At 33.3% G+C, this 23,347-nt stretch overlaps 3 protein-coding genes across 3 annotated transcripts; all 3 read left to right on the top strand.

The window, feature by feature from the left end:
• The first annotated feature begins 183 nt into the window (after window positions 1-183).
• Window positions 184-3,767, top strand: LOC18106819 (peptidyl-prolyl cis-trans isomerase FKBP16-3, chloroplastic). The gene is made up of 7 exons (XM_006372707.3): window positions 184-322; window positions 403-716; window positions 801-884; window positions 1,705-1,754; window positions 2,329-2,377; window positions 2,725-2,799; window positions 3,391-3,767. Exons 1-7 carry the CDS (start codon window positions 277-279, stop codon window positions 3,508-3,510), a joined length of 738 nt encoding a protein of 245 aa, XP_006372769.2. The 5' UTR covers window positions 184-276; the 3' UTR covers window positions 3,511-3,767.
• A 2,556-nt stretch (window positions 3,768-6,323) lies between these two features.
• Window positions 6,324-8,272, top strand: LOC18106820 (transcription factor MYB54). The gene is made up of 4 exons (XM_006372708.3): window positions 6,324-6,470; window positions 6,859-6,991; window positions 7,189-7,623; window positions 8,004-8,272. The coding sequence occupies exons 2-4, from the start codon at window positions 6,877-6,879 to the stop codon at window positions 8,177-8,179; spliced, it is 726 nt and encodes a 241-aa protein (XP_006372770.1). The 5' UTR covers window positions 6,324-6,470; window positions 6,859-6,876; the 3' UTR covers window positions 8,180-8,272.
• A 5,388-nt stretch (window positions 8,273-13,660) lies between these two features.
• LOC18106821 (uncharacterized) lies at window positions 13,661-22,555 on the top strand. The gene is made up of 18 exons (XM_024589089.2): window positions 13,661-13,872; window positions 13,969-14,115; window positions 14,347-14,437; window positions 14,544-14,662; window positions 14,886-15,076; window positions 15,198-15,408; window positions 15,721-15,961; window positions 16,125-16,552; window positions 17,147-17,231; window positions 17,505-17,695; window positions 17,803-18,152; window positions 18,384-18,480; window positions 18,574-18,792; window positions 19,405-19,644; window positions 20,486-20,695; window positions 20,826-21,095; window positions 21,229-21,429; window positions 22,002-22,555. Exons 1-18 carry the CDS (start codon window positions 13,741-13,743, stop codon window positions 22,164-22,166), a joined length of 3,588 nt encoding a protein of 1,195 aa, XP_024444857.1. The 5' UTR covers window positions 13,661-13,740; the 3' UTR covers window positions 22,167-22,555.
• Window positions 22,556-23,347: the final 792 nt, after the last annotated feature.

Raw genomic sequence — 23,347 nt, forward strand, 5'->3', positions numbered from 1 at the left:
TAAAGTATTTTTTACTTGAAAATATATTAAAATAATATATTTTATATTTTTTTAAATTTAGTTTTGATATTAGTATTTTAAAATAATTAAAAAATATAAAAAATAATTTAAAATTAAAAAAATACATTCCAAAAAAAGAAGAAGCAAACTTTAATACACGGATGTGACCCAAGAAGAGCCAAGTCAGCAACAGTTAATAACCAACAAGATTTCGTTATCCACTTTCAGACATTGCAGGCTCCTCCTCACTCATTTTTCTCAAGGAAACCAAAAAAAATGGCTTCTTCTTCTTCTTCTCCTTCATCTCTTCTGCTCCCACTTGGTAATTCATCAATCTCCTCTTCGCTTTCTCCACTACTTCGTTTCTGCAATCATGTTCATTTTTCATATTTATTATGGCAGGTTCATCTTCTGGCAAAACTACTCTACTTACCAAAAGACATGGCATTGTCAATGTCTTTGACAAAGTCCAAGGTTTGATGAACATTAGTGTGCAATGCTCAAACTTGGAACCAAGAAGTAGAGGTTCAAGAGCAAGAGAGAAGAAGGTGGATACAAGTTTGATTAAGAGAAGGGATTGTGTAATTGGGCTGGTATTTGGGGTTTCAACTCTTTGTAATATAGGCTCATTTGATAATGTTGCCAAAGGAGCTGGATTGCCACCAGAAGATAAGCCAAGATTGTGTGATGAAACCTGTGAGAAAGAGCTAGAAAATGTATGGTGAGATTACATGGACCCCTTTTGTTAAAATTGATCATTTTCAAATTGTGGGTTGCATTAATCCTGTTTGTTAATGAAGGTGCCAATGGTGACTACAGAGTCTGGGTTGCAGTTCAAGGACATTAAAGTTGGTCAAGGCCCTAGTCCTCCAGTTGGTTTTCAGGTGTGTAGACTTGTTCTCACTCCTCTGGCACATCTGAATTAGCTAGCCAGCAATTTGAGAAAGAAATGGCATACAAGCCATTGTCAGTCTCTTGCTCTCTAGTGTTCCATCTTCTTCAGCTTCTAGTGTTTCTATGGGGTTCTTGCTGACCCTTTATAGACCTCCAGATAAATTAATTGAGACTTCGGATATCATGTATGCTATGGTGTCTAAGGGCTCTAATGACCATTTCTGGCTTCTAAGATTCACCAATCTATACTGAGGATCAGTCCATATTTGTAGCATTATTTTTTTTGTTCGACGGTGAGGAGTATTCTTGCTACAGTTTGCATGCCAATTAAGATTAAATTTTCTCCTCGGATGTTCTCGTGCATTCAAAAAAAGTTAAATAAATTCTTTTGAACATTGATCCCAAGATTCGAACCTAGAAACTCAAGAAAAGGAACATGCTTCATTAACTACTAGGTGAATCCCTTGGATAATGTTTAGTTATTGTCTTGGAATCGAAAAGAATGAGATAGTCGGGGCATGTCCTCTTGTCTTTTATGTTTTGAAAGGACAAAAATTCACTCAAAAACAGTTTCATATATAAATTTATTTTTATGTCTCGGTTTTTATTCCTTCAACCAAACACATTTATATCCCTTTTGTATTTGTGTTTTCTATCTTGGAACACTATGGCATTAGTTACAAGAATTGGCCACATCTAGTGGGTGACTAGTTTGACTGAGATTCCTTGGCCTGCCATGATTACATTGAGAAATTCGTTTGTTCTTTCATTTGTCCACCCCATCTAATGACAGTATCATCATGCTCACAGGTTGCTGCTAATTATGTTGCCATGGTTCCATCTGGGCAAATATTTGACAGGTAATTTATTTTTATGTTTTCTAATGGTTAATTAGGGATACCAATGATAAACATTTGGATGAAAAAAGAAACGAGGATCTATTGCTGTTACATTGCGCAACGCAAGGTGTGCATTCATTTATCACATATGGAAAGAAAGAAAGTAACAATAGAATGCATATTGCTGATGCTGCTACTGAAAGTTCAATCCTGAAGTCCAATATTCAAGCTGTGCAACAAAGATTGTGCAAATCCAAGTTCTTGAAGGAAGCTGTAATGAAGCCTGGGCGCTCTTAGGAATCTGTCAATTGTGGGGATTGATTGTAGCTAGATTGTGTCGCTAATTGTTTGATTCTTTGCTTGAGATTTGTACAGCTCTCTGTTTTGTAAGCAGGGTATCTCCTGCTAAGTTAATTTTTCCTGATAGAAATTATTCATTCAAAAAAAGAAACTTTTGGATGAAGGGGACAGAGGAGAGTTGGTAGCTGTGGCCAGTTTTCAGCCTAAAAGATTGGCTGTTTTGGTGTTCATTCTTGCACTTGTTAGCAAGGGCAACTTGCTCAACTTCTAAAATTGTTCCTCTCACATTTTGCAGTTCATTGGAGAAAGCGCAGATCTATATCTTTCGTGTTGGCTCCGGTCTGGTAAGCTCCATAGATGGTAATCCATGTTAAGCTTGGGCAGTGCCACTGATCATGAAAGTGGGTTTGCTGTTTTTAGCTTCAAGTGTGCTAACAACTGCAAATTCTGATTTTGTTCTATAACGCACCTATGAATATCAGTTAACCTTTTAGATAGGTTTCGATGCATGCTATCTGAGAGTAGATAGATAGTGCCAAATGTTCCTTACCTTGTTGAATGATCTCTAAATTTCATTGCATGGTAAGCAGCATTGCATAATGTCATATAGACTATAGCCACACTCTGGTGACTGGAATATGAGTCAGGAATGCTCTGTCATTGACTTTTTCAATTTGAATGACTAGAATAGGTGATCAAGGGACTTGATGAAGGGATCCTAAGCATGAAAGTTGGAGGGAAGCGCCGGCTCTACATTCCCGGACCGGTAATTTATTCACATCTTACTCATTTTCCAACCAGAAGAAAAAATTGTAGATAACTGCAGAATGGATATCCCATCAAGCATCAGGTGCATTGGCCTAGGTTAGTTGGATTCTATGTCAAACAGATGATGCATCAGCAGACTTTTTCGAGGTTTAAAGAGCTAGTAGCGAATCCCAAAACTTAATGCCATGGCTTCATACATATCGATCCATTTACCTGTAATTTATTCACTTCTTACTCATTTTCCAACCAGAAGGAAAAAAGCGGTAGATAACTGCAGAATGTATATCCCATCAGCTGCATTGGCCTAGGTTAGTTGGATCCTATGCATACCGATGATGCATCATCAGACTTAAAATCCAACCCTTCTCTGCTATGCACTTTCTTGAGGTTTAAAGAGCTAGGAGAAAATTCCAAAACTTAATGCCATGGATTTATACATATTGATCCATGGACTGCCATCGCAAGATGAGATGGTCTGGTCTGCTGCTGGCAGCATCTTTCAATGTGTTTTCTTGACACCCAAACAAGAAAGTGTATTTGCAATTAAGCTTCTAACAATGTTGTTTTCATGGCTTGTTCTTGTTTCTAGCTGGCATTCCCAAAAGGACTCACTTCAGCTCCAGGAAGGCCAAGGGTGGCACCAAATAGTCCTGTAGTTTTCGATGTCAGTTTGGAATACATACCAGGCCTTGAAGTGGAGGAAGAATGAGACTACCAAAATCTTCATCTCCCATCAATCCTTTCAGTCTTGCCTCTCTCCCATTTCATAATTTCTCCAAAGAGGTTTAAAATTTGAGTTCTTGCATTGTATGCCTTCCATCACTCCGTTTTTTTTTTCTGATATTGTACAATTGAGTGTCCATTTCTTGATGTAAGTTTTGAGTAAACATCTTTCCAGTCACTGCCTCAACTTGTTTCCTTCAAGAATAGTCTATAATATCAAGAAAATTCAGTAACCTTCATTAATTCAGTAAATCCTAAGAGAGTTACTCTGCATAATATTTTTTTTTTTTATGTAAACAAAAATAATACAATAAACAAAAACAATACAATAAACAAAAACAATACAAGAAAGACGACAATTATAAATAAATATAGAGTTCTATTGAAACAAGTCTCGACCATAAAGAATCTTGATTCGAATTTTTATTATTAAATATTTTTTTTATTCAAAACTAAATATTAAACTCTTCCGAAGAAAAAAAAGTCACAAACAAAAACATGAAAAATAATAATAATTATTATAAATTAAATAGAAAATAAATTCTAAATTAACCTAAAAATATAACAAATTCCGAATAGAACTAATTTGAGGGCCTTAACAATCTCTTATGACTTCAAAAACCTAAATCTTGCGGAGAACAAAGCCTCTAAAATACATGTATGTTAAGTCTCACCATTTTCGAAGCCAAAATTAGAATACAATGCCTACCCTAGAAGGCTATGATTTTGGTGTGATTGTTGAAGGTCAGTTGAAAATGTTAGGTAATGTTAAGCCCTAAAATAAATCTTGTTTTGGTGAGAGTTGAAGAAACGATTTAATTAATGAGTAGCTAGTGACGGTTTCTAATCTCAATTGGGAAATGCTTTTCTTGGGATGGAGGTTGGTGTAAGATGAAAGATGGCTTTCCTAAATTCAAGAATATGGTTGGCCAAGGCTAAAAAAGATGCCTTTCTTTTGATAAATTAAATTTTATGATTTATAATGATTTATTTTATATAAGGTTATTTTAATTTTATAATTTGTATCACGAGTTTTATTTTATTATATTTTGAATAAATTTTTCAATTTCATCTTTCAATATATAATGTGTTTATTGAGAATTGAGATTCATATTTTATTTTTATTTACTTTCTATTAGATTATTCTAGTATCATGATCTATGTTGTGTATTTGGTAAGTTAACTCGGGTTGACTTGAGTTACTTTTTTGTTCTTTTTTTTATTAATTTTTTTTCAATTTCATTCTTCAATATTGGATTGATTGATAATTGAGATTCATAGTTTGTTTTGATTTTTTTATATGAAGTTATCATAGTCTCATGATTCGGGTCATAAATTTGACAAGTTAATTTAGAATGATCCGGATCAATACAATATGTTGTCATCTCAATTTTTTTTTTAAATATCGTCTTGAATTTTTGTAAGTTAAACTATGTTTTTACCAATCATCTAGGTTGCCTTTAGACCCGTTAAGTTATTTAGGTCACATCGAGTCTACTCCCACACAATTTAATTTTTTTTATTAGAAAAATGTTAGCTACACCTAAGTTTTATTTCTATGTTAAAAAAAATTGATTCGATACGCAGTATAGCACAATACAACAATATAATATATCACTATTATAAAACTAACCCGGTCTATGATCTTATTGAAGGCTCGAGTCACGAGTTGGGTGGGTCAACCTATATTAATCCAAACCAGTATTGTTTTAAGATTTTTTTAAAGTTAAAATGATATTGTTTTGAATATTTTTTTTTTAAATTCAATCCAAATCTTACTTGGCTTTTGACTAAGTCGATTAAGTTGTGGGTTGACCTGTTGAATTAATCGGGTTTAACCAAGTTAATTTCTACTCAATTCAATATAAAACTCAACCCAAAATAGGTTTTGAGCCGGTGAATATACCAAATTAGTTTAATAACACAGTAAATATAACTTCTTCACTGGGCAATGTTTTGCTTTTCAAGTAAAAAAAAAAGGCAATAATGTTCTAGCATGCAGACAATATCAATTTGCTTATTGATTCATTAAAAAATAAATAAATCAAATTGCGTATTGATATATCACAAAATAAATGTCGTTAAAAATGCATCTCCAATTTTGCAAGTCCAATTACAGTTCTAATTAGGTATTATTAATTAAGGATTAATTGATGAAATCGAAAGAATTAAGCTATTAAGAATGTATCTACCTCCACGTGCGCTTCTGAATTTGGAAGCCAAAATGTCATTTAATTAGGTGGAATTAAGGGTGATCGTCAAAACCTAATTAAATCCTAAAAAACCACCTCATGCCCTTTTAAACCACACAAATTCTTAACAAGCTCACCAACCTTAATTTCCTCTATTTGCCCTAAATAGAATTGTAAATTAATCGAGTCAATCTAATAGTTAACTTATCGATTCAAAACTTATTTTAAATTAAGTTTTATATATTTTAAATTAAATTTTTTTATTTAAACTATATTATTTTAATAAAAATAAAAAGTAATTGAATTGACTCGTAGATTTACGAGTTAATTTTATTAATTTATTACCCAAGTTTTGAATTGGGTTAGAAAATGAGCTAAATCTTATAACGATACTTATGATAAAATCTCAGTATTAACCAGCCAGAGATTTCCCTTGAAACACCACCAGATTCAGAGAATGCCATGGCTAGTCAATAAGACCACAATTGTTTTTCTTGCAAGTCAATATATCACCATATTTAAATCTATATTTATATATAACTTGTACGAAGAGAACATAAAATTAACCAATATCTCTTTGCTCAAATATTACTTAATTATATTTTATAGTTTAAGGGGAAAGGAGAAAAAGAATGCTAGGTGGGCTATAAGTAGAAAGTTGTGGCTGCTTGGAAACTTGCGAAGATGATGAAAGGATCCCTTCAACCTCCCTCTCTCTCACAAACACAGAAAACAGATTAAGTTATGCCCACAGGTGATGACTTAGAACTGTTTGTTAGCCCAGAAGTTGCATCAACCTCTTGTAAAAGTCGGTCCAAACCTTCCCATCTCTCTAACGAATGATCAAGACATCTCTCTCAATATCCCCATCGATCGTTATATATTTTCTTTCCATACTTGTCTACTTTGCCACCAAATTATTGTTTGATCACCATCTCTTATTGCTTTCTTTTGTATCTCTTTGTCCCTAGCTTTAGAAAACTTTGCTCATATGTACTTGTGAAAATAGAATAACAAGAAAGGAGTTAGCTAGGGTTTTCTAAGTGTAGATGGTGTAAAGAACCCTAGCTTTGAGCATATATAGCTAGGGTTTTTTTGCCCTTTTTTTTTTCCAACTGTATGTTTTCTTGTTGTATATTAAGGTAGAAGATCTTCATCGGATGAGTACCAGAGGCCATTGGAGGCCGGCTGAAGATGAGAAGCTTCGCAAGTTGGTGGATCAGTATGGTCCTCACAATTGGAACTCCATAGCCGAAAAGCTTCAAGGAAAATCAGGTGAAAATTTAAATTTTATATTAATCCATGATTTTCCTATTAATGTAATTTATTAGCACTCTTGTTAGGGATGATTGAACCGGTCATGGTTGGTTTTTTATTTAAAAAGAATTTAGACTTGCAAAAACTGGAATATACCTATATATATATGTATGATTGTGACTAGTAACTAACCCAAAAATTGTAAATCAAATCAGGGAAGAGTTGTAGGTTAAGATGGTTTAATCAGTTGGATCCAAGAATCAACAGAAGCCCTTTTACAGAAGAGGAAGAAGAGAGGCTCCTTGCTTGTCAGCAGATTCATGGCAATAAATGGGCTGTTATTGCAAAGCAATTTCCTGGTCGTACTGATAATGCTGTGAAGAACCATTGGCATATAATCATGGCAAGAAAATGCAGAGAAAGATCAAGGATTCATGCAAAAAGAGCAGCTTCTCAAGCGTTGTTAGTCAATGAGCAGACACATTCTTTCTCAAATCAAGACGTGATGAGGATCGTGAATTGTGAGCCAAGGAACCTTGCCCCATCATTTTTCCACAAATTCTGTGAAAGTTATTGCGATTGTTATCATCGTCCCTTCTGTCTCAACTATCCGACGTCTTTTTGCAATGAAAATACCAGCCATCATGAAGGTAACCGAAGAAGATCACCATCAAACATGAAATTTTATACTCTTAGCTAGGTAGAGAATGAAAAAAACTTTGTGCAGGTACTAGCTTTAGTTTATGAAAAAGTATTTTACAGGCCAAGTTCAAACGCATCAAAACTATCTGATTGGTTGGTGTAATGAATCCCATGAATCCATGCAACGTTATTGTTTTCATATATAAGTGCATGGATTTTTGTAATGTATGGCCCGTTTGATCCATATGGACTAGATCATACAGCAATTTTCAAGTTTCATGATGAAATATAGACGTTTTTCTATATCTTAATTTCTCGTGATTATGTACTTAGTTTTTTTTAATCGATTTCTTAATGCATGTATAATTTGTGTAAATATATATTGCAGGTAAACCTCTAGAGTTCTATGATTTTCTCCAAGTAAAGACTGATTCTAGCAAAAGCGAAGCCCTCGACAATGCTAGAAGAGATGATGTTGAGGTAGATCAGGAAGCCAGGGAATTACATCAGAGAAAGGCTAATTTTCCTTTCATTGATTTTTTGTCTGCTGGAAACTCTAATTAGCGGGTTCCCTTCACTTCATAAATAGTACAAATGTAAGCAGTTATTTACAATCACACTTAATTATTACTACTCAAATGCATTGGCAATTAGGCATATATATGTTGAAGAACACAGCATGTGGTAGCTAGGCATATATACTTCAAATCACAGCCATGAGTGTAGATCGTCTTATATCAAAGAAACAGCCATGGCTTATATAGTTTTCCATGCAGGATAACTAAAGAAATAGCCATGGAAGGACTCCATTAATTTCTGTACACGATCAGAACATCAACCATGGATGTTCTTCACACATCGATTAACTCTTTGCATGCGCAAATTGAATAATTTCACAATGATATTCATCCTTCGCATATTCTTTTCGATTCTCCATAGCCTTTTGAGTTCATATGGGAAAAGGAGGCGAGGTTAATTGGAATAATTAGACTAGTGACTCTAAATGATGTAATCAAGCACTCCAGAAAATAATTTAACTTCTATTAGTTAACCACCTACAAAGATTCAATGGTGTAATCAAATTAAGATAGATATTTACATTTTGACTTGATTTGTGATTAAACGAGGCATGACATTGACAGGACTTGCAACCACCAAATACATTTGTCTTTGCTTTAGTTGTTCATGCATCAACAAGAGCACAAAAACAAATGTTTTCTTGTCATTCGATCAAATATATACATGTTTTTTTCCCTGTATATGTTGACATTAACTACCTCACTTACGTCAATCTAGCTAGAGGTGTATAACTTCTTGAAGGTGCTTTTAGAGCAACACAACTTTGAATTGTGTAGGTGTTTCATCATACCACGTCTTAGATTGCAACTAACGATATTGTTTACGACTCACCTGAAATACCTAGACAGGGAGAGAAAATTCGTGGTTTGAATTTGGGGAGAAAATTGAGAAGGACATCTATCTAGAAAACCGTGAATGAGAAGAATATCAATAAGCCATTTGATTCGCACAACATTTGATGGAATTAGTTTAATTTGTCCATAGTAATTTGTCCAACTCTCAATGATGTTTTTGATAGCAAAATTTTTGTTCTCGTGTTACACAAGGTGTAAATTCAAAACATCCTTTGTTGACTGAAACCGATACTAAAAAAAAACTTGAGATAATGTTGTTTGGACTTTCTTAAAAAGAAAGAAAGGAATTTAAGCAATGTTTATTTGAACATAAAAGAAAAATGTTTGTGCTGTGAGAACTTTCTGACAATGTTATTAAACTTGTCCCAACAGTTTAATCTTGAGATCTTATATATAACCTGATTTCTTGTCTAGCATGAACTTCAAAAAAAATTATATGGGAGTTAACTCGGTATAATTCAATTAACTTGTTGGGTCTAAAAACAACTTGGAAGATCGATAAGATTGTGATTTGGATTTTTAAAAAAATCAACTTGATATTTGTTTTAATATTAAGATGGTGATATATTGGATTGACATGTGTCAACACATGTTAACTTGGTAAATTCACGATCCATGTCAAAAAAATGACCACAATGAGCTAACTTAGTAGGGTAATGCATCCCTTTCTTTTTCTTTCCCTTCTTCTCTTCTCGGTTAGGCTTTTATCAGGCTTGGATGAGATGAAATTGAGGATTGAATTGAAGAGATAATAGAGAATTAGAAACTGAATTGAACGAAAAAGACAAAGAGTGTTTGACACGTGTGAGGAGGGCCACCATATTGAGGAGGCATGTGTGGTCTCCTTTGAGCTCCTATGGAGGCCTTCCTTGGTGTTGTTATAATCATCTCGATGGAGGCACCCTTTTACGATGATGCATGTTGGCGGTGGCGCTCCGACATCACTCTAGTGACTCATTCTTCTTTTCTTTCTTTTCCTGTCTTCTCCCCTTGATCATTCACATGCTTGCTTTCTTCTCTTTTTTTGATTCAATTAAGTGTGTATTTGGTAATGTGGTGTAAAATATTTTTTTTTATAAAAATACTTTTCAATTAAAAATATATTAAAATAATGTTTTTTTTATTTTTTTTACATTAACACATTAAAATTATCAAAAAAACATTAATCCGGTGCTTTCTCAAGTAGAAAACAATTTTAAAAACACATTAAAAAATGAGACCCTAATAATAATCTTACTTTACAGAAAAATTATTAAGCTATGAGCCTCACCAACCTATAACTTTCAATTGATCCTAAACTCACCTAAACATGTTTGACAAAGTTTTTTTTTTTAAAAAAGATATTCATAGAATACAATATGGTTGTTGTTGACGTTTCAACATAGAATGATCAAATAATTAATTACTTGTATATATATATTCTATGTTTTAACAAACTCACTTCCTGCTTAATTTCTTCACAGCACACGCATCCCATAATCAGAGCTGAACTAATAAGTCTTCATTAGCAGAGACTTTTTGTCTCCAGTTTCCTCTTCATCGATGCTAAACCAGATATTGTATGTTGTGTATCAAATCCTATTAAATTTATACATTAATTTACTCAATATTGCAATGCTTGATTTTGGCCTGCCAGAGGGATTCTTGTTTTTGTTCTCTTCGTCCTTGTTGCTTGAATTATTTGTATATTTCTTTTGTGTTACAATATTTCTGCTGCCATTCCTTCATGGGAAGCGCCATTGAAGAGCTTGAAGAGTTCTTTATTGTCTCATGTACTGCCATTCACAGCATCATAGGAAAATTATCCATGATCATAATTAGCAGCTATTTCTGAAGCACTCTCAGACCTTATTTTTCGAATTAGGTACCAAAAATTACGTCCCTCTAAATAAATGTGCATTTAGAATTTCTTTTTAAGAGTTAGGATATATACCGGACTAGTTTTTATGTACAAGATTAAAGGAATGTGTGATAATATAGTAGCAGTCGTTATTTAAAGTATTTTTAATATCAGCATAACAAAATAATATGAAAATATCAAAATATATTAATTATTTGAAGTAAAAAAAATTAAAAAAATTAATTTTTTTTAAAAATATTTTTAATACCTGTTTTTATGTCTTAAGTACTTGTTTGATATTATGATAGCTTTTCTATCTTAATACCTTCCATTAATTATTAACTTTGGTATACAAGAGTTGGGTGTTTAGCCTAAATATTGGTGACACGTTCTCTTCCCTACATCAGGGATTCAAAACATATGAGAATTAATAAAAAAATATTTATAAATATTAATAAAATATTAAAGGGTTGAAGCCACATCTACAAATTATTATTTATTAGAATAATTTTTTTTATTAGTTTTTTTTTAATTTTATTCTTTAATATTATGTTGTTTTATGAATTATCATTTCAATTTGGTTATATACTAATCTCAATATTTTAACCTTTTTTTTATTGAATTAAACCTTCAATACTAGATCTATTGAAGCAGATTTTCATATATTTTTTTATTGTTTTCTATAAATTTATTTTGATCTCATGACCAAAATCATGAGTTTAATAAGTTAATTCGGGTTGACTTAAGTTATTTTTTTATGCTTTCTAATTGAATTTTTTTTTTATTTCATCTTTGGATATTGGATTTTTTGGAAATCAGATTTTTTTTTAATTTTCTTTCTACAGGGATGACCCAGACATAAGTTTAACAGGTTAACTTGGGTTAATTCTATTTATTTTCTGGTCATTTTTTAATTGAATATTTTTTTTAATTGGGCTTCATATTTTTTAATTTGTTTTATGTATGGTTATCTCAATCTCATGACTCGAGTTGCTGGTTTGACATGTTAACTTAGGTTGAATCGGTTTATTTCTTGGGTCCTTTTTAATTAATTTTTTTTTTCAATTTCACCCTCCAAAATCTCAATCTTATTCCTTTTCATTTATTTTTTTAATTTTATTCTTTAATATTAAGTTGTTTGGGAATTGAACTTCATAGTGTTTTTCAATTTACTTTCTATGGAGTTATCCCGCTCTCATGAATTTAGTTTTTTTCTCAATTAAACTTTTGACAATGGATTTGTTGGAAATGAAACTTTATAATCTTTTTATTTGCTTTTATGAAGTTATCATATCTCATGATCTAGGTCGCAAGTTTAACAGGTTAGCCCAAGTTGACTTAGGTTGTTGTTTTTGTCTTTTCTTATTATTTTTTTTTGATTTCATCCTTCAACATTGGTTGGTTGGAAATTGAGTTTCATAATTTTTTTTATTTGCTTTCATGGGTTTATCATGATCTCATGATATAAGTTGTTAATTTGGAACGTTAACCTAGGTTAACCCGAGTAGTCTTTCTTGTCCTTTTTTATTTTCAAATTTGTCCTTCAATATTAGATTGATTAGAAGTTGACATTCATGATTTATTTTGATTTATTTTTTATAGGGTTATCATGGTTTCATAACTAGAATGAAAGATTTGACAAATTAACCTTGGTTGATTCAATATCTCATCGTCTTAATATTTTAAAACAAATGTCATCCAAAAATTACCTTATTAATATTTTAAAAAATTATCGATTAATATACATTATATTTTAAGTTTATAATTATTATTTTTATTAGAAAAGATGTTAGCATGAATATTTTTACTATATTAAAAATAATAATTCAATTAACCCGCAACGCATAACAGATCAATAATGTATCAATCAAAATATAAATGACTTGATTAGAATATAATAAAAAATACTTTATTTATTATTATATACCCCCAACATAGTTTCAAATGAAAAAAACAAATAGTGCTAATAACCATGGCTACGTGCACAAAAAAATCAATTTGGGAATTATATATATATATTTTATTTTTTTAGCCATGCTATAAATAATGTAATGACGGCTTAATCCAAATTTAAAAAGTTTATTATAATTTCTTGATTAAAAAGGTATTTAACCACCAAATAATTCTTTTATTTTTTCAACATTCAAGGCTATTATATTGAGCCAACAACTTTGATACTTGAGTCAGTCTAAATTATCAAAATTTAGAATCAATTAGTCTATTCTCAAAAGAATTAAAATATTTACTCTAGTAATAAGTGTAATTTGAGTCAATTCTCATATATTAATTTTTTTTAATGAGTCTAAAGATAAAAATTTTTATCCAGTTCAATTAGATTGAATTTTTATTTGACTTGACATATAAAAAAAATCTAAACTAATTTTACTCAAATAATATTTTGAGGGTAGTGAAGGGTCCACATGAATTATTATTTTTTAAAATTATTTATTGATGAATATGTAAATTTTACAAGTTAATTTGTATTTTATAATTTATTTATGGTTTTATTAAAAACATATATCATGTGATATTGTGATTCATTGAATGTTTTAATTTTTTAAGATATGATTTTCAATAAATATTTTATATCATATAAAAAATCCTACACAAAACAGAAAAAACAACTTAAATAATTCCAAAAGGATAAATATAAATATAAATCCACGATTTAATTAAAAACAAAAAATCAGTTAAAAAGGACCAAAATTACACAATCGCAAATTAAAAATCTGAAACGGCACCGTGTGCCTCCTCCACTAAAACCCTACCATCCTACAGTAGCAGTAGCTTATTTCCTCCTCCCAAAACCCTAAAACCTAAAAAATCAGCACCATCACTTCACAACTCCAATCATGGCCAAAATCAGCAGCATCCACGAGCAATCACACAAGCCTCACCGCCTACGGCAAGCCGGCCCATCAAAGCAAACAAAGAAGAAGAAACAACAAGGAGGCGGAGAAGAAGAAAAGAAGCGAAACCCTAAGGTCTGTCCTTCTCTCTTTCTTTACTTTTCCCTAAAAGCTGTTTCTTTTATCGTTATTTTGAAAAGTTTTTAGCTAAAGTTGAAATCTTTTTTTTAGGCGTTTGGGTTTAAGTCATCGGTGAAAGCGAAGAAATTGCAGTCAAGAACTGTAGAGAAAGAGCAGAGGAAGCTTCATGTGCCTACTATTGAGAGGAATTATGGTGAACCTCCTCCTTTTGTTGTTGTTGTGCACGGTCCACCTCAGGTATGGGAAGTTAGGGTTTTTAGAAATTGTGGAGAATTGAGAGAAGTTTTGTGACATTGTAATTGTCATGTGATTTTGGTGACTGTAAGGGCTGTAGGGGTTTGTGGAAAAAAAAAGATTTATAATTGTTTGATTTGGAAACTGTTTTTTTGTGATTTTTGGATTTACAAAGTGATGAAAAATTGTCTTTATTATGATTTTACAATTGATTGTTGTTACATTTGGTGGTAGGTTGGGAAGTCTCTGTTGATAAAATGTCTTGTGAAGCATTATACAAAACATAATATCCAAGAGGTTCGAGGACCCATTACTATTGTATCAGGTTTGTCCTTTGTGAGTTCCATTCAGTATTAGTTGTGGTAGTAAAGGTGGGTTCGTTATTGGTGATTTAGTTTGGAGCTTACTGTGGTTTGTGTGAATTTTGTTAGGTAAGAAAAGGCGGGTTCAGTTTGTGGAGTGCCCAAATGACATCAATGGCATGATTGATGCTGCAAAGTTTGCTGATCTGGCTTTGCTTCTGATAGATGGAAGTTATGGTTTTGAAATGGTGAGATATCTAGATCGTGATGTTTGATTCTTTTCATTGTCTTCCCCATTTGATACAATGGATCGCCAAAAGTTTTTGGGGGTGAAATGTTGTTCTTTTAACTGACAATTGGGTTTAATTTAGACATAAAACCTCTTGTTACGTATTTTTGCAAGGCTCTATGAAGTATGTCATGTTCCTGTTCAATCAAGAATGAGAAGTTTGATTTTGTATCCCATTGCAGGAGACTTTTGAATTTCTTAATATTTTGCAAGTTCATGGATTTCCAAAAATTATGGGAGTCCTTACTCATCTTGATCAGTTCAAGGATGTGAAGAAACTTAAAAAAACAAAACAGCGACTCAAGCACCGTTTCTGGACTGAAATATATGATGGGGCAAAGTTGTTCTATTTGTCTGGTCTTATTCATGGCAAGTAAGTATCTCTGAGATGCTCATCGTTTAGGATCATACACTTATAGATATGTGGAAAAACATATTCCCTGTGAATATTTCTTTTGAATTGATTGCATTCATCAACTTTTCCTAATGAACAGGTATGTTAAACGAGAGATTCACAACCTTGCAAGATTTATTTCTGTTATGAAGTTCCATCCATTGTCTTGGCGAACTTCTCATCCCTATGTTTTGGCGGATCGTTTTGAAGATGTTACTCCTCCTGAAAGAGTGCGTGTGGACAATAAATGTGATAGAAATATCACACTTTATGGTTATCTACGTGGTTGTAATTTGAAGAGAGGCACCAAGGTATGTTTTCTCTACCATTTGAGTGTGAATTTTGCCTTCTGAAATTAGCAAGTACTCCAAATTTTATTGGAACTGAAAGTGAAAACCATTTTTTTTTTATCATTTAGGAGTTGTCCTTTCATGCGTTTCTTATGGGTTCAATTATCGGTCACATCTTGAGAAGCAATGTTGTTTGTGATTGACATAATTTTATCCTGTTAGTTCAACTACATTTTTATTATCTTCTTGTTGTAGAAATAGGGAGCTGCCTTTGCCTTGATTTTTTCTCCTTAAGTTTCACATTTGTGTTCTAAAGCACATTTTATGAAACAGGTGCATATTGCTGGTGTTGGAGATTACAATTTGGCTGGTGTTACAGCCTTGGCTGATCCTTGTCCTCTACCATCAGCTGCCAAAAAGAAAGGATTGCGTGACAAGGAAAAATTATTTTATGCACCCATGTCTGGCCTCGGGGATCTGGTATATGACAAGGATGCTGTCTACATAAACATAAATGACCACTTTGTCCAGTATTCAAATGTCGATAATAAAAGTGACAGAATGACACACAAAGGTTTGTATATTGTTGTTGGTTGGAGCTATGTTTGATACTTGGAACTCATGAACACATTTGTCATATTTACTTTGAAACATTTGTATTTGTTTGTATCTTCCACTGCTAAAGGAAAATATTTGCAACTGCCACTGCTAAAAGTATCTAGTTCCTTTCTTACCAGGGAAGGACCAAGATGTAGGCGAGTCTTTGGTGAAGTCACTGCAGAATACAAAATATTCTATTGATGAGAAGTTAGAAAAGAGCTTCATTAGCCTTTTCAGTCGGAATAATATCTCATCTGAAGCTCAGAATGATGCAAAAGACAATCACAGATCTGTCGATCATTCATACAATCTAGAACCTAATGAGTTAGGTGAGGAAAGTGATGCTGAGGATCTTGATGGTTCTGAGTCTACAGACGAAGATGAAGCTGCTCAAAAAGATGCTGTGGTAAATGGAGAAAGTGATGGCTCTGATGAAGAGCATGGTACTGCAGCCAAGCAGAAAGCTGATCCTCAAGATCGCATGAAAGAACAAGTTGAGTTTCATGGTGGAAGGCTAAGGAGAAAAGCAATGTTTGGAAACGACATTGATGATAAGGATCTCAAGGTAATCAATGCTGTTACTAATGTGTCTTTAAAGAACCATTTTCTGACAAGGAAAGGGACCATAAAGAAAGGAAAAGTGATTATAAAGAAAGATTATTTCAAAGCTATATTTAGATGTTTGATTCTTTCTTATACTTCTGCATCTGTCTTTGCGTCTATGCTCTGTCCTTATGTTTGGGAGCCAGCATGAGTATGCTTAGGAAAATAGTATCAAAACTCATGTACTTGTGTGATGCTTCTTTATTGCCTGATAAATTGATCTATAGGTTATAGAGAGGTGCTCTGGTTTTTTTTTCCTCAAAGCCCAAACCTGCTCTTGCACTTGGTTAGAGTGCTTTCTCTATCAAATGCACATTTTTATTTCATTGGGCTTTTGATTGCTGCAGCAAGCTGTGAGGTTGAGCGTAGCTACTCTGAAATTGAGCAATAAATTGGATAGCTTTCAGAAATTGTTCATCTTTTGGTGTACATAGGACATGATGTCCTCAATGTCATCTTGATGATATGTTTAGAATTTCTTGTCACCTAAATATTTCAAGTTGCATTACCAGAATTTACTCTATCTCTGGAATACTAATTCTATTAATCACTTCAGGATTGTGATGAAGGGAGTGAAAGTGATGACGATGTAGGTGATCAATCATTGTCTGATTCAGAGTTTTCAGAGGAAGACAGAGATGGTAACTTCTGCTTACATAACTCGTGTATGTTGCATGATGCATTTACAATTCAAACATGTTTTTGGGAACCATCTGTTTTCATGTATCCCTAAACATGATTCCACAAACTATGGTCCACTTTCTATCAAAATCTATTCAATGTATTTAGGATTGGTAATGGAAATGTGTGTTGGAAGATTAATAATCTGGTATTGTTAGGTTATTCAGTCAGATTTGCTTTCACTTCTGAAGATTTTCTTGAATTTCAAACTTATTTTTTTAACTGGTCTCCAGAAGAGGACATGGGAAATATATCAAAGTGGAAAGAGTCACTGGTGGATAGGACTTTTTCAAAACAGAATAACAATCTCATGCAACGTGTGTATGGGAAATCAGCATCCACTCCCATTAATGAAAAGCAGGATGGCAGTGAGGATGAGGAAAGCGACGATGAATTTTTTAAGCTAAAAGGAGAAGGAAATAAGGTTCGAAACACAATATAGAGAATGTGTTTTTTTAATAAAATTTGTTAATAAGTAAGGTATTCATGTACTTATCAGCCCTTGTTTTTCTTGTTGTCTATTTATTGCAGAAATTGAGAGAAGGATTTGATGTTGAAAATGTTGATGCTGATGAATGCTCGAAATTTACAAACTATTCAGATCTAAAAAACTGGAAAGATGAAGAGATATATGAAAGTATTCGTGATCGTTTTGTCACCGGTGATTGGTCAAAAGCTGCCCAAAGGAATAAGCTCCCCACAGCTAATGATGAAGATGATGAGGATTCTGTTTATGGAGATTTTGAGGATTTGGAAACTGGTGAAAAGCATGGGAACCATCAGAAAGAAGAATCTGGCAATGTTTCAATGCAGAAGGAAGATGAATTAGAAGAGCAGCGGAAGCTGAAAAAGCTTGCTCTCCGTGCAAGATTTGATGCTCAATATCCTTTTCTAGTCAAATTATCTCACTTACACTTGTGTATTTATCATAAATGGTTGACTGTACTCGTTGATGATAATCTCCTTTTACTCCTATTTATATCTCTGCACACTGTTGACGGACAACAAAATGTGTATAATATCATTATAGCTTGTACTGGAATGAATATTCTATATGTTATATTTGCAGTATGATTTGGAAATTGGCTTTTGTTACCTTAACATTTGTTTACATTTCATGGGAATGAATCGCCAGATGAAGAAGTTGATGAGAAACATGGAGCCAAGTTTCACCGAGGTCAAGCCAATGAAAGTGGCTATATTGACAAGGTGAGTTTTGCGGCACGTGCTAAAGTCAATTTTCTTGGTAGCAAAGGGTTGAAGAGGTAATTTATGCTTGCCTTTCATGCCTGATTCTTTCAGTTGAAGGAGGAGATTGAGATCCGCAAACAAAGGAATATAGCTGAACTCAATGATCTTGATGAGGAAACTCGTTTAGAAATAGAGGGTTTCCAAACAGGGACTTACCTAAGATTGGAGCTTCATGATGTTCCTTTCGAGATGGTTGAGCATTTTGACCCCTGCGACCCTATTCTGGTTGGAGGAATTGGACTTGGTGAGGAACATGTTGGATATATGCAGGTTAGAATCTCTGAATCATGTTTTTCGCCTTCCTACACCCTGTTATTTTGTGGGGTTATTTGATTGTTTTCAATAAACTAATTGGTGCTGCTATTTCAGCAGCAATAGATGCATATGCATTTCATACCATGGGAATTGATTTATGGGTTTGGTCACCACCCCAGCAAATGGTTGTATTTTATCTATCAGTTGGGGAATTTAATTAGAATGTGCGAATTTAGAGGCATGAATGTTTTTCTCGAACTCCCAAAGCGAAAAAAGCTTAAGGTAAAGCTGAAGTTAGAGTGAAATTAAAAATTGTTATCTGGCACCAGCTTCATGAACATATACATATATTTAAAATGTTGTTTGCTTTCTCTGCATTAGTAAAAAATGTCAATGTTGCTACTCTTCCTGTAATCACTTTCCAACTTAAACAAGCTCTGAATTATCTGTGTAAATCAGTTATAAAATCAGAATATGGTAAATTTGACATGTTGAACAAACAATAATGGGATCTAAATAATTTGATTGTTCATTTTCGAAATAGCCAGTGAAAGTGTACTTTCAGACTGATTTTCCAATTTGGTAAAAAATAGTGGTTCATGAAATGTTTTTATTTCTTATTTCCAGGCCAGGTTAAAACGACATAGGTGGCATCGGAAGGTCCTGAAGACTAAAGACCCTGTAATTTTTTCTATTGGTTGGAGGCGTTACCAAACTACCCCAGTTTATGCCATTGAAGATCGCAATGGAAGGCATCGCATGCTCAAGTACACTCCAGAGCACATGCATTGTCTTGCCACATTCTGGGGCCCACTTGCACCTCCTAACACTGGAGTGGTTGCTGTTCAGAATTTAGCAAACAATCAGGTAATCATTCTTGATTTTCTTCACAAGTTTTCTGATCAAGAAAGGAATCTGATACTTGTCAACCGAACAGCTTTTGTTTTGTAGTAAGGGACAGCTTTACTGTTGATAAATTTTAAGAAATTAATCTGTCTTTGAAGTTTCAAAGAATATTGGTTGCTGGATGCTTTTCACCAATGTGAGAATGAGAGCGCTTGCATTGTTTTGCCATTGGATGCTGGTAGAATAATGTTTGGTTAGAGAAACACTATTAGATATATTTGATTGGCAGTGATTATGTGCTGAAATGGTATCTATATGACCAAATTTATGTTTAAACATTCTAGTTAAAAAGCAACTTCAACTTTATATTGAGATGGGAATGACTATGTCACCTTTGATGTTATGAATGAATTGATTTAATAGTCAAAAAACAAGGGTGATTTGGTGGAGGGATAAGGCCACGCACCTAGCAGTCAAAATAGCAGCTCATGAATCTCTGAGCTGATCAAAATGCTATTGGAAAATGTCTTAATTTCCTCGTTTTATAGCTCGACATGTAGGAATGAATGTGACATTCAAGATTCATAAATAAAATATTTTAATCTGGCAAAGCCATAATGTTTTTGGTCCATGTTCAAGGCATTGAACTTTGTTTAGCAATATGGTTTAATGAGCATCTTTTCAAGCTGAGAGAATTGTTACACATGCATGCTGGTAAGGGACAATTGTTTTTACCATGGCAAAATGGAACCCTGTTCCTCTGGCTGCTTTAGGGGGTTGTTCCCCCCTTGTTCTTTCCCTTTCCCTTTGCTTTTGTTTTTTTATTTTTTTCCTGTCCTAACTACTTTTCTCTTGATTTTAGGCATCATTCCGAATCACAGCAACTGCAGTTGTGCTTGAGTTCAACCATGCAGCAAAGATGGTGAAGAAAGTCAAGCTGGTTGGTCATCCATGTAAAATTTTCAAGAAGACTGCACTTATTATGAATATGTTCACTTCAGATCTTGAAGTAGCTAGGTTTGAAGGTGCTGCTGTTCGAACTGTCAGTGGGATCCGAGGGCAGGTGAAAAAGGTAGGGCTGCTAGTGAAGAAGCTTATATTCATTTACTGTTATATTGTTTCATGTCCCTAATTGTATCTTTCATCTTATACTATTCAAAAGCCTGTCTGAAGCTATCTCTAACTGTTTTTAAACTGACCAGGCTGCAAAAGATGAGATTGGCAACCAACCCACAAAGAAGGGAGGGGCACCAAGAGAAGGGATTGCCCGGTGCACCTTTGAGGACAGAATTTTGATGAGTGACATTGTTTTCCTGCGGGCATGGACTCAAGTTGAAGCTCCATGCTTTTATAACCCGCTGACTACTGCCTTGCAACCTCGTAATAAGACCTGGCAAGGGATGAAAACTGTGGCTGAATTGAGGAGGGAACACAATCTTCCCATTCCTGTCAATAAGGATTCACTCTACAGGGTAATCTATGATGGTGGATGTAGTCTGGGCCCCTAGTTGCTCCCCCCACCACCTTTCTTTCCTCCTGAAAATGCTGGAAATGGGATTTGTATTTTAATATTGTTAATAAACAATGTTTTATGTGTTTTAACAGCCAATTGAAAGGACGCCAAAGAAGTTCAACCCATTGGTAATTCCCAAGTCATTACAAGCAACTCTTCCATTTGAATCCAAACCCAAGGACATACCCAAGGGACGGGCCACACTTGAAAGGAGAAGAGCTGTTGTTATGGAGCCTGATGAACGTAAAGTTCATGCTCTTGTTCAACAACTTCGATTGATTACAAATGATAAGGTATGCACTTGAACAAGATCCTGAATTTCATAATGACTTGAATAAATGATGTTCAAATCTTTGAAAATGAATATTGTGGAGTTCAATTGAAAGATTGTTTCTTAAGCGGTCAAAGTTACTGTTGCAATTGGCCAGGTTTTTTTTTTAAAATGTTTCCTTGGACTTACTGGCCTGGCCTTAGAGTGAAGAGAATTATCTTTTCTTTCTAGACCTGCACTGATTACTTATATGTGGTGTTGCTTTAGAGTTTGAACTTGGTTGTCAGAAATGAGCATGAATCCCACAATAATTGCATTTATCATTATACTTGGAAATTGAAGAAGGGCAAGGTTATGAAGAAATACATACATACAAATTGCTAAGCCTCACCTGCAAACTAGTTCAGGCCTTCCATGGTTATGTTTCCTACCAAAATGAATGGAGAAATGGATTTATGTTCCCGCACTGTAACTAGTTTGCATCATTCTAGCTCTAGCTTGCATGTTTATGTGCATTTTGTCCTATCTGTTCTCATTGCTGAGTGATTTTTAGTGTGGAAGTGCTAAATTCTCCAAAAAAATGTGGCATTACAGATGAGGAAGCGAAAGCTTAAGAAAGACCAGGAAAGAAACAAACTTGAAGCAGAGAAAGCCAAGGATGAGGAACTGTCTAGAAAGCGCAAGAGGGAAGAAAGAAGGGAAAGGTACCGGGTGCAAGAAAAATTGAAGAAGAAAGCTAGGAGAAATTCAGATGCCTGAGGTTCTTGAACAACGTTGTTTCAATTTCCATGGTCTTTCCATCCCCTGGGCACTGAAAATCAGGTGCACAGATTAGATCTCAGAGTGAGCAACTGAGTTCACTGCTGCAAGCTCTCAATGTACCTTATCTAGTGATTGTTCAAGCCCCATCAACCTGAATCAATTTTTTCTGACCTATAAAGTACTTCCAGCATTGGTAGCAAAAGGCACCAGCAGCTTTGTCCTGGCGAATGCTGCAACAAGTTGCTGTTATGTGCGTTTTGAGTGTTGTATTGATGGTATTTGATATTTATGTGGGATTTGAATACATGAGGAAGGTTGAAACAATTTTGTTGTAATTAGATACCTTTTGCATACAAAATTAATTAAATTGTTGACAAAGAAAGACATTCCAGTTGTGGTCCATCTCTAATACTTGCTCAATTATATAGATTGGTTCATATATATATATATATATATATATATATATATATATATATTCATTATCAATTTGGCTAGGGTAATTATAAAAAGAAATTCACTCATTCGAGTTGATTTGGATTGGTATTCATCATCATCGAATTAAATTATCATTCCTAAATTAAAGTATAAATTGGCTTATTTACCACTTTTTATTTTTTTGAAAAATAATTGCTTTGTATTAATATTTTAAATACTTGATCCAAGTTCAGAAAATAAAAACTAAATTTTAATCGATATTTATCAACAACAGAAATTAACCAAATTTTATTCTTTATTCTTTATTATTTTTATTTTTATGTTTTTCTTTCTCAAAAGATGAAAAAAAAAGTATTTTTGACTGACTAACAAAATGCGTTCAAAGGCAGTCAAAATTTTACTATTTCTTAAAAAAAAAAAATACTAGTTTAATACATTATAAATTAATCTTTTGGAAAATGAATTATATAGTCCATATAGTTTCATAATTAATTAATTTGTCCATATATTTTTAAATATATTTGTAAATTGATCGTTTTTACCCATTTTATGTTATTTTAATTTAATTTATTTTTATTAAGAACCAAAAAAATAAAAAAAGGAAAAAGATAATATGGAAATATTAATATTAAAATAATATTATTTTTTGGAAAACAAATTATTATATTAAACATGGTTACAATAGTAAAGGGATGAATCAATCACTTTTAAGACTAAAGGGATTATATAATTTATGTCACAAA

Source organism: Populus trichocarpa, chromosome 17 (genome assembly GCF_000002775.5).
Source record: "Populus trichocarpa isolate Nisqually-1 chromosome 17, P.trichocarpa_v4.1, whole genome shotgun sequence".
Lineage (NCBI taxonomy): Eukaryota > Viridiplantae > Streptophyta > Magnoliopsida > Malpighiales > Salicaceae > Populus > Populus trichocarpa.

Coding starts and splice junctions, on each gene's coding strand:
- LOC18106819 (XM_006372707.3), top strand. CDS start 277: ATGGCTTCTTCTTCTTCTTCTCCTTCATCTCTTCTGCTCCCACTTG. Junction 717..800: donor GTGAGAAAGAGCTAGAAAAT/GTATGGTGAGAT, acceptor TTGTTAATGAAG/GTGCCAATGGTGACTACAGA. Junction 2,800..3,390: donor GGCTCTACATTCCCGGACCG/GTAATTTATTCA, acceptor TCTTGTTTCTAG/CTGGCATTCCCAAAAGGACT.
- LOC18106820 (XM_006372708.3), top strand. CDS start 6,877: ATGAGTACCAGAGGCCATTGGAGGCCGGCTGAAGATGAGAAGCTTCGC. Junction 6,992..7,188: donor AAAGCTTCAAGGAAAATCAG/GTGAAAATTTAA, acceptor AAATCAAATCAG/GGAAGAGTTGTAGGTTAAGA. Junction 7,624..8,003: donor AAATACCAGCCATCATGAAG/GTAACCGAAGAA, acceptor TATATATTGCAG/GTAAACCTCTAGAGTTCTAT.
- LOC18106821 (XM_024589089.2), top strand. CDS start 13,741: ATGGCCAAAATCAGCAGCATCCACGAGCAATCACACAAGCCTCACCGC. Junction 17,696..17,802: donor TAAAAGGAGAAGGAAATAAG/GTTCGAAACACA, acceptor TATTTATTGCAG/AAATTGAGAGAAGGATTTGA. Junction 21,096..21,228: donor ATAAGGATTCACTCTACAGG/GTAATCTATGAT, acceptor GTGTTTTAACAG/CCAATTGAAAGGACGCCAAA.